This window comes from Miscanthus floridulus, chromosome 7 (genome assembly GCF_019320115.1).
Source record: "Miscanthus floridulus cultivar M001 chromosome 7, ASM1932011v1, whole genome shotgun sequence".
NCBI classification, from domain to species: Eukaryota; Viridiplantae; Streptophyta; class Magnoliopsida; order Poales; family Poaceae; genus Miscanthus; species Miscanthus floridulus.
Window position 1 is genome coordinate 5492334 of NC_089586.1, and position 11507 is coordinate 5503840.

Sequence of the window (11507 nt, forward strand, 5' to 3'; positions counted from 1 at the left end):
GGTGAGTATTTTTCTATTGGTGACTACCATGGTACGTGTGTCGTGTTTAGATTCTCATGTTGGAGACAGTCCTATGGGAAAAAATATACCGCCTCCTCCGGGGCAAGGCAGGGCAGGCTCGCATCCCACACGTATGTGCGTGTGAGAGAGAGACTGAGGATGCACACTGCTACACTACTGACCGGTAGAGTTCACCGCCCACACCACACCAGCACAGTAAGTGGTGTAGCGGTGTCATCCGCTGACTAGCAGGCCATTCTGCCTGCCTGCCTGCCATGGAGGAGGTGTGGAAGGACTACATGTCCCTACAGGGACAGCCATCCCTTATCAGTATCACACCCGCCGCGACGGCGGCGGCGCACTGTAGAACCACCGTCACCACCAGCATCTGTCGCCTTCTGGTGCTGGTGGCTCCCATTCACCGCCCTCTTTCTCGTCGCCGCTGCAGCCCCCCACGCCACCTCCGCCCACGACGCTGAGCCTGAGCTCCACCCTCGAGTTCACCTACCTCGGTGGGGCAGGGGCAGGGGCAGGAGGTGGTAGCGGGTCCTCCACCTCCGGCGACGACTCCCGCGACCTGATGGCCTTCTCCTTCGCGCCGGCCGATCAGCATCAGTACCGGTACCACACCATGAAGCAGAGCAGCAGCTCCGCCGCCGCCGCTGGAGATAGCAGGCGGCAGCGGCGCATGATCAAGAACCGTGAGTCGGCGGCCAGGTCGCGTGCCCAGAGGCAGGCCTACACCAACGAGCTGGAGCTGGAGCTGTCGCAGCTGCGCCGGGAGAACGAGATGCTCATCAAGCATCGCCAGGAGCTCAATGTATGTACACGTTCGTTCCTCCACCTCTCATGCGGTCATGGCATGCATCATTCATTCCTGTAGGTGTAGCTGCTGGCTTAGCTTAGCGCGTGTTTAGTTCCCACCCAAAATCTCAAAAAGTGTTACAGTAGTCATCACATCGAATCTTGCGATACGTGCATGGAGCATTAAATGTTGATGAAAAAAAACTAATTACATAGTTTGGTTGGAAATTACGAGACGAACGTTTTGAGTCTAATTAGTCCATGATTGAACACTATTTGCCAAATAAAAATGAAAGTGCTACAGTAGTTCAAATTTTCAAATTCAGGGAACTAAACACGCGCTTAATGGTTTTGCATGTTTGCTACCTGCTGCTGGTTCGTCTGGCCATGTCGTCGTCAGCGCAGGTCCCTGCACACCACAGCTCCACTCTCCACAGATGCCGCTCGGCACCACCCTGAACCTGAAGACAAGCAAATAGCTAGAGGATCCATTCGAGCAGAGGCCGGATTCCATCTGAATGATTCAACGTCTGGCTGCCAAGCTGCTGTGTACTACTCCTACATAACACAGCACACAGCAGACAGCAGTAGTTTACAAGCTAGGATAGTCCGCTCAAAAAAAAAAAAAAATCCATCCATTTGTGTGTGTGTCTGTCTTGTCTATGTATAACATAGCATGGTAGCCAACCATATATTCGTCACAATGCTTTCCCGCTACCTATATAGTACAGATTATATGTTTTTCCACTTTTGTGTGCCGTAGCACACTATATATACCCTACCCAACGGCCAAACGGGCTAAAATTGTTCAGTGCCAAGTGAATCTGAGTGGTCCAAAGGTAAGCCTAACTCAATTGGTTGGGGATTGAAACACGATCATGCATAAATCCTAAACACTAATGTTTGAGTTCCATATTCAGTTCAAGTTTAGGTACATATTTTCTTGAGTTCTTAATGAAAAATCATCTATTTGTTTTATCCAAGTGTTTTATTTGTAGAGCAGCTAAGTGGTTAGGAAAGGGAGCTGAGTGGGCCTAACATGAATCTTGATTCTCGAATCACCTCTAGATTGTGGTAGATAAACAGCCTGTCTGTTCGGGAGGCCATAAACGATCGTGGATTATTTACTGCTGGCTGGTTTGATGTGAGAAAAAAATATTGTTCCTAGCTGAAAATTTACGATCGTTTATGAGCAAGCGAACAGGCTGTCTACTCACCGGACACACACAAATAAGTCCCCAATCCACAAGCAACATTATAGACCTAGCAAGAAAGCAATAACATTTCAAACTGGGATCTACTCACCGGACACTCAAAGGATAAGTAGTCTATACTATCATATTTGCTGCAAAGGAACACACATTGGACTCCCTTGCCAATTTGTTATAATCATACTAACCTGAATTTTCCATCAGCCATGTTCCAACAAATTTTCATCCTCGTCAATTATACAGGCAGATAATGTTGTTTCTTTTTTTCCACTAGCATATGCCCGTGCATTGCCACGGGATCTTAAAATTTCAAATGCAATTCAACGCAATAAAGGTAAGAAAAAATAGCGGGTTAGGAGTCTCAAATTTTCAGTGCAGTAAGAGAATAAAAAAAAAAGTGGGTCAAAATCAAGACAAATAGATTTTAACTTGGCTTAGCAACATATAGTTTCGAGCCACATTCAAATAAATAAGCGTACGTCAACTTTAGTAACAATGTCAAAATAAGTGCATGATAGATAAGTCCTCCACAACTATCTCTTTCATTGTCTTTTGCCGGTGATGCGGCTAAGATATTCTCGTAGGAATACAGGAATGATACACCGCCATGAATTCCCATCGTACGCCAATAGGTCGATCACAAAGTTCTTCCGTAGTCTTTGGCCATCCTGTGCACAAGACAAACATAAATAAGTGGAATTATATATATATATATATATATATATATATATATATATATATATATATATATATATATAGAGAGAGAGAGAGAGAGAGAGAGAGAGAGAGAGAGATGACCACAAACATAAAGTATTGTGCTCACCGAAGAGACTGGGAGTTCTCATTGTTCCATGCGGACATGAATTGCAGAACGATGAAGGCATTTAAATTCCTATAGCATAATAAATGGTCAACTATTTAACCCTTAACGGTCCATTTCTATATATAGCATAATAAAATGTTGTTCAAATGAAGTTATCTATCTTCTATGATTGGAATGCCACTTGGGAGTATATGTTTCCACGCAAAGACATCGACAGCACGTTCAGGGGCTTGCACTCCCATTGCAAGTCTATAACTGTTGAAAACATTGATAATTCTATGCACATAACGCTTGTATGGCATATCTTTACACCAATCAGGAACAGTAGGATCAAGCACAATTAGAGTTTTTTCCTCACGGTCGAACACAAAAAAGGTTAATGCTTCCTCTTGCCCATGGCATAAGAAGCCGCAGAATGATAGGAATTAGAATTTCAAAAAAGGGCTCACAATAATCATAGAGAAATATCCTTACAAATCTGCAACGTGAGGCATCATATTTAATATATGGCCAAGTTTCTAATGATTTAGCCAACTCTTGAACATTAAGCTTCTCCGACCGTGTCCTTTGCGCAGATTCGTACGTAGTCTATTGAAAACAAATATGTAGAAACGTGAGAAAGACTTCTTACTATGGATATAATACTTAAGAAAATGCACAAGAGTATACTTAAGAAAACAGTTTACTCACACAGAATCTCAGGTCCATGTAATGCTTTGAAACCATCACATTAGCAATTGTCAACCTTTTATTCTCACTGTATGCAAGAAGCCGCACACCCATGTTGAAACATTCTCTGGGCATCGGTTGATTCATCCTTAGTGATGCTTGGAGTTGACGGACAGTTAGGGAGATATTGTAAGGTTGGAAGCTCCAGTATATCATGTAGTAGTTTTGCGTACCAAAGCCGATCTATTAGAGATATGTATAGTCTAACACATGTATATCATGTTACTTGTACCCCAAGTTGATCTCACCTCCCCTAATTAGGTGTGAGGTGAAACAGGTGCTGTGCCACCTGTCAACTACAAGGGCTTGTCTGCAACGTCGACCTCTCTGCTGCCCGCTAATTATCGCAGTGTTGGCTGATCCCAACTGGCGTGCTGCGATGGCAGATGAGTATCAGGCTCTTCTCGACAACAACACATGGCGCCTCGTCCCTCGACCACCAGGTGCCAACATTGTGACAGGCAAATGGCTCTTCAAGCACAAATATCATGCGGACGGGTCCCTTGCACACCACAAAGCTCGCTGGGTTGTCCGTGGCTTCTCCCAGCAGCATGGTGTCGACTATGATGAGACCTTCAGTCCAGTCGTCAAGCCTGCTACCATCCGGACTGTGCTCAGCATTGCTGCCTCATGCTCCTGGCCGATTCTTCAGCTCGATGTGAAGAATGCTTTTCTTCATGGTGACCTTGAGGAGACCGTCTACGCCTATCAGCCTGCTGGTTTCGTCGACCCGTCTACACCTCATTATGTCTGTCTGTTGCAGAAATCACTGTATGGCCTCAAGCAGACTCCTCGTGCATGGCATCAACGGCTTGCCACCTACGTCTGCAAGCACGATTTCACTGTAGCGAAGTATGATGCATCTCTGTTCGTCTTCAAAGATGGAGTGGAGATGGCATACTTGCTACTGTACGTCGACGACATCATCCTCACAGCATCCTCTTTGGATCTCCTGAGGCGCATCATCACCAGTCTCAGCTCTGAGTTCGCCATGACACAGCTTGGGGCCCTACACCACTTCCTCGGCATCTCCGTCCCTCGGTCCTCTGACGGCCTCCACTTGTCCCAGAGACAGTATGTTGTCGACCTTCTTCAGCGGGCCGGCATGGCCGAGTGTCACCCCATGGCGAAACCGGTTGACTCCAAGTACAAGCTGTCTGCCACCGATGGAGGTCCAGTTGCTAGCCCTTCAGACTACTGGAGTCCTGCTGGCGCCTTGCAGTACCTCACGCTGACTCGGCCGGACATTGCCAACGCCGTTCAGCAAGTCTGCCTCTTCATGCACGACCCGCGGGAGCCACATCTTGCTTTGATCAAACGCATTCTGCGTTATGTCAAGGGCACTCTCGACGCCGGTCTGCACCTCGGCATTGGCAGCGTGTCATCCATCACGGCATACTCCGACGCCGACTAGGATGGATGTCCAGACTCTCGACGCTCTACATCAGGCTACTGCATCTTCCTTGGAGACAACCTGATTTCCTGGTCTTCAAAACGGCAGACCACTGTGTCTCGGTCCAGTGCAGAGGCGGAGTACCGAGCTGTTGCTCACGCAGTTGCTAAGTGTTGTTGGTTGCGCCAGCTGCTTGAGGAACTTCATATCCCGATCCCTTCAGCGACCATTGTCTATTGCGACAATGTCAGCACGGTCTACATGACTGCCAATCCAGTTCATCATCATCGCACGAAGCATATTGAGATTGACATTCACTTTGTTCGTGAGAAGGTGGCTTTGGGGCAGTTCAGAGTGCTACATGTTCCCTCAGCTCATCAGTTCACGGACATTATGACTAAGGGACTGCCTGTACAGTTGTTTAATGACTTTAGGTCCAGTCTCTGCGTCCAGTTCCCTCCCGCTGTGACTGTGGGCGGATATTAGAGATATGTATAGTCTAACACATGTATATCATATTACTTATACCCCAAGTTGATCTTGACTATATATATGAAAGTCACCCCCCCTAATTGGGTGTGAGGTGTTCTCCTAATTCTCTACACGATCATCTAACATGACATTACTACCAGCTTCTCCCTGAAAATCCCAATATCTTCCATGTGTTTGTAATGCTTGAGAATAAGCAAAACCCTATAGGCTGCAATATATACATTGCTTCATCAGATAAAATTTAGTACAGCAGAAGTTGAAGACAGGAATGCATATCCCTACAGGACGCATTTTATAAAAAAAAAACAAATGAAAAGAACAGTTACTGCAAAAGTGCAAGTCCTGTAGATATCAAGAGTTACTGGAAAAGTGCAAGTACAATTTGTTAACATGTTGGACAGACTGGTAGACGAAGATATGAATAAAATGTGGAAATAAAGAGTTTCATGAAGTTTCTCCCATCTATGTTTCATTTCAACCAACAGACATGCATATTATATCAAAATTTGGCAAAGCCAAAGATGTGAAATTAAGACAAAATGCATAGCAAACACAGATCGGGTAATATCAATAAGGCATGGCATTTTAGAGTATAGTATTTCTAATACCATCGTTTCAAGGCCGAATATTAGCCCAAAAAATCTCAAGCATGCTCCCTTCTGAAGGCTAAAAATATTTGAAAAGACTAATTTATTGCTGAAGTTCAAGTTATATTTTACTAAAGGAAGTACCAAGGAAGAATGAACTTGAAATATGCACCAGACTAACACCCTGTGAGAATACATTATTTCTGAAAAATAATAGATCATTAGAGTACAGTAGTGAATCGAAGACACATCAACAAAACAGACATTTCTAGGTTGACCAAAAATGGAGTTTAAAGCCTCTAGCACATTTCAGTCCTCTAGCAGCAGATCGACCAAAAATGGAGTTTTTAGCCTTCAGCACATTCAGTCCTCTAGCAGCAGAACACACACATCAGCAGCAACCTATTTTGCACTACAACTTAAGGAAGCTCAACCGTAACTGCAAAATCAGATTGCATTTAAACCCTATATGTATATCGTAGTCCTAGACACCAAACGGTGGGCTCCTAATTTCTAAGAATGCATCCCAAATCCCATTCCCATCCTGGTAGTCACTGCTAGAACAGCGCCCTTCAGATATAAGCTGCTAAAACTTTCTGGAGAGGGTCCACAAGACATAAGAGTTGATAAACTGAATCACACCACCCTTCAGATATGATTACATGTAAATTTAGGAGGTTTGCATATGATGCATGACATATTGATCCTTTAACAGATCTAAAATTGTCCATATTAGAAGTTCTTCGTCAGGTTTGCAGTTCAAGCCTTTACCTCACTAAGACCTTGCATTTAAGCGCCATTGCTATGACTTTGCACGGCAGGTCGGCAGTGCAGAATTATCGAAGTGCTATCCTGAGCCAATGAATGCCTGCCTAATGAAAACATATCCTCCAGAACTCAGTCATGTTTTATTGCAAGATATTAGATGTTCTTCTGGCCTTCAATATTAGGCTTAAAGTTGTTTTGTTTAGCTGAAATACATGTTTTCTTTACTGAAAAAACCTGCCTGTTTACAATGTTTAATGTCACATATTGATGCAGACAACTTCAATTTTGAAATTTTTGGTAAACCTTATCTTAGAACTGACAATCCTTTCTTGGTTTCTTCTATTTCAGGGAAATGACCCATCCGGTTTGCGTGAGTTCCTACTACCAACTCTCTGCCAAAATTCTACATCTGGAAATATTGGTTTGCAGGCAAGTATTTATATTTCCAGTAATTTATTGGTATACCATTTCTTCAAGTAATCTGATCGTCTTTTATTACTGGTACTTAGATGCTAGATAGGCAGTGGGGTGCTGGTTGGAATCTTTTAGCCTTATTGCTGGCAACAAAACCAGAGGATATGTTTTCTTCATCAGGTTGTTACTGACAAGCATATACCAAGTGACAGCAATATTACCATTACAGCAGGCATTTAGGCAATCAGCTAAGCTGTACATTCAGGCAATCATCTAATACATTCAGGCAATCAGCAGACATTCGAATCTCAGAGTTCAGTGAGAAGAGGAGGCAGGCTAATACAACAGCAGGGCTAATACATTAATACAGCAGCCAGCAGGAGATTACAGGTAGGGAGGACGCAGTGGGCAGAGGAGCAGCCGAGCAGAGGAGGGCAGATCCAAGTGCTTACCTGCAGGAGCACCCGCTCGGCAGGAGGGGATCAGCCGGTGGGAGCAGAGGACCCACGACCAACTGCCCGACGGGGAGGGGAGCCGCCGGCGGGAGCAGGGAGGGGAGCAGCCGAGCAGCTGCCCGTCGGGGAGGCGAGCGGCCAGCAGAAGGAGGCCATTTTGAACGGCGGAGGCAAGTTGAAGTTTATGGCGGGGCGAGCAGGGAAGGTTGTGGCGGGGCGACGGCGTCGTGGTCGGGCGAAGACGGCGCGGCGCGGCGGCGGAGTGGACCGCAATTGCGGTGGTGGAGGCGGCAGAGTGGAGCCGCCTTGCGGCGTCGAGGCGGAGTGCGGCGCAGGCGCAGGAGGCGAGGCGGCAGAGTGGAGCCTGCTTCGGCGGTGCGCTTGGGTGGACGGAGGCGTGTGGGAGCTGGGAGGATGCCGGAGCGGGGAGGAGAAAGAGACGCGGTCGCGCTGAGTGGAGTCGCGGGGTCGAGCGCGTGGCTCCACATGTCGGCGCAAACAGGGAGTTACGGAGGTGCGCGCCTGCCTAGTGGCTTCACAAGGATTCTGCATTGCTATGTGTCCTTTCAAAAGACATGTTTATTGATTGATTCTCCTAAACCAATACAACTCACTTGTCCTCCAAAATTTTCATCAAAGGCCTCGTTCATTTTGTAAATTTTTTGAACCCGATAAATAGTATCATTTTCGTCTTATTTGATAAATATTGTCCAATCGTGGACCAACTAGGCTCAAAAGATTCATCTCGTGATTTTCAACTAAACTGTGTAATTAGTTATTTTTTTTACCTACATTTAATACTCTATGCAAGCGGCTAAAAATTGATGTGACGGAGAGAGAGTGAAAAAACTTGGAATTTGGATGGCATCTAAACAAGGCCCAATCCAACTTGCTGGTTCACCTCTCTTTCCATAATATCACTACTCAAAGGGCCATCTTCTTGTAACTACTCTAGGTCATGAAGTCCCTCTTGTTAAGATCGTTTTATTATTTTATATTCTCCCATAAGGTTATTATAACCCCATCCCTTAAAAAAGTTTAGGGGTGGAGGAGGGGGTTTACTTTGTTTGATTCTTCATAATAACAAATGCAAGGTATTTTTTATAAAGGAGAATAGATCCGGTGTCTATTATTGTCAATGATTATCAGAGTTTAGCTAGCTAGTGCTTCTAAATTTTGTGAGAATTTATAGGATTTATATTTCTCGTAGTGCATCTCATGAGAACTAACGTGAAGGCTCTTTTAGGCATTGAATGAGACATTGAGGAGAACTGCATAGGTGGAAAGGGTATATGCTAGAACTCTTTTTTCCCTATAAAATCCCCTTTATTACTAAATATAGGGGGAAATGGATCTTTTTTTTGTTAATTTGGTGGAGTTGCTCTATGCCTGCATTAGGCCTCTTCATTTCCAAACTAGAATTGCGTTTCCATTTGTTCAATCCAACCACGATGTTGGTAAGTTGGTTGTTGTTCAGTCGATCTGATCACCAAAGGAAATGACTTGTCCAGATTTTCACCCTGTAAAAATGAATACCAGAATGGCCTACAAGAACCAACACCATGTGTATGCCTGTGACATGATCAAAGCATGTGTTAACTGATTGTGCACCTAATTCCAAACACACATGGCATATGCACCGAAAATGTACGTTGGGCTGCGGCCTAGGTGTGAAATCTATCTAGGATGGGCCGGGCGGGAGCACAAGTCAGGAAGCAGCCACAGTAAAGAGTAAGAGCGAGTGTGAGACAGACAGAGTAAGGATGGCAACGGGATGTACTCGTCGGGTATCGTCAGAATGTTCTCTTTCTTGTTACGGAGAATTCATCCCGTCCCCGTCCTCGTTAACTGTCTCGGGTATAGATTTTTGCCCATCCCCGTACCCGTCGGGCATCGGTCGGGTAACAGATACCCGACGGGTACTGCATACCCAATAAACAATGACACCTGGGGTCGCAGCTTTGCAATCAGAGACGTTTCTTCTTCACCCGGGTATAAGTGTCGGAATCTCGGAGATGCCGAGGAGAAGGAGCGAGGTTGCGAGGATGACGAGCAAAGGTGGCAGAGAGACCGAACTGATGAAGCGAGGGGCACGAGCGCTCGTGACGCAGGCGTGCTTGTGCTGCTGGCGGAGATGGTGAGGAAAAATTGAACTAGGGTTCCTAAAACACACAAACTATATATATGATTATTCAGATTTGGGTCAAAATACCTATGTTGAGCTTCTTTGGGCCTAATACTCGCATGACTGCTCAAATAGTCGGGTTCCCCAACGGGTAACGGGGACGGGTAAACAGGAAACGTTTCCGTACCCGCTATACCCGTCGGGGATGGATTTTTGCCTATTTAGATGCATGCGGGTAAAGATATGATCCTATCCCTGTCCCCTAATGAATCAAATACCCATCGGGTATCGGGTATTGGGGCCCTGTTGCCATCTTTAAGACAGAGTGACTGAATGACAGGCACACAGCACTGTATGCCAGCCATGTGCATATTTGCCATTTTGCTAAGGCCTGATTTAGTTCCCAAAAATTTTCACCCCAAACTATCACATCGAATCTTGCGGCACATGCATGAAGTATTAAATATAGACGAAAAAAACTAATTGCACAGTTTGATTGGAAATCGCGAGACGAATGTTTTAAGACTAATTAGTCCATAATTAGCCATAAGTGCTATAGTAACCAACATGCACTAATGATGGATTACTTAGGCTTAATAAATTCGTCTCGTAGTTTCCAGATGAGCTATGTAATTACTTTTTTTATTAATATCCGAAAACCCCTTGCGACATCCCCGAAACATCTGACGTGACATCCAAAAAATTTTCTTTTCGCGAACTAAACACAGCGCGATGGGCGATGGCAAGCAAGTCAAGGAATCGATCGAGGAAGCAAATTTGCACTCAGTGTCATCATCACCAGTTTAATAATAATTACTCCTATGAATTAATAATCTATCTACTAGCGGCCTGTTTGGGAGGCCGTAAACAATCATGGATTATTTACGGCTGGCTAGTTTGGTGTGAAAGAAAAACACTGTTTCTGACTGAAAATTTACGATCGTTTACGAACAAGCGGACAGGCTGCAAGCTAGAAGAAGCAAAGCAAATCTGAATCTGACATCCATCCAGGCGTTGCCTTGGCTTGAGATTTCAGATCCAGTCTCCACTCAGTGGAAGGGATGGGATCAGATCAGAATAACTGAATAATTAAGAATACGTTTCAATCAGATGATGCATGATGAGAAGATGTTGAGATGAGATCGTGTCTCTGTCCTGCCTGCCTCCCTCCTTGCTACTAAAATGCAGCAGAACTGTATCTACATGTTGCCATGGTGGGGTGGCCAAGTGCCCAAGTGGGTGGTGAGGTGGCCCTTGTGTTCTTGTCTTCTTACTGCATTTTATTATATATAAAAGGTGTTTGGTTGTTTAGTCGCTTCTAAAATTAGTGTCACATCGAATGTTTATATACTAATAAGAAACATTAAATATAAATTAATTATAAAACCAATTACATAGATGAAAGCTAATTTGCGAGACAAATTTTTTAAGCCTAATTAATCTGTCATTAGCATATGTTACTATAGCATCACGTTGTCAAATCATGGACTAATTAGGTTTAAAAGATTTGTCTCGTAAATTAGTTGCAAGTTGTACAATTAGTTTTGTAATTAATCTATATTTAATACTCTATACATGTATCTAAATATTCGATAGAACGGAAATTTTAGGAGGTACCGTAGAAACCAAAGTGGCCCGTGATATATATATGGGTAGTTTATATAAGAGAACGACCAACCAGCGAATAGCTCGGAGCTGGGAGTTGG

The 11507-nt window shown here is 44.5% G+C and overlaps 2 protein-coding genes across 2 annotated transcripts; one reads left to right on the top strand and one right to left on the bottom strand.

Annotated features, from left to right (window-relative positions):
* The first annotated feature begins 275 nt into the window (after nt 1–275).
* On the top strand, nt 276–1263 carry LOC136466446 (bZIP transcription factor 27-like). Its single transcript, XM_066464858.1, is given in 3 exon segments — nt 276–345; nt 348–820; nt 1180–1263. Coding segments are annotated over 3 exon segments (627 nt in total).
* A 5888-nt stretch (nt 1264–7151) lies between these two features.
* LOC136462228 (uncharacterized) lies at nt 7152–7482 on the bottom strand. The gene is made up of 3 exons (XM_066461364.1): nt 7443–7482; nt 7317–7392; nt 7152–7236 (listed from the first exon to the last, which is right to left on the bottom strand). Exons 1-3 carry the CDS (start codon nt 7480–7482, stop codon nt 7152–7154), a joined length of 201 nt encoding a protein of 66 aa, XP_066317461.1.
* Between the last annotated feature and the right edge of the window lie 4025 nt (nt 7483–11507).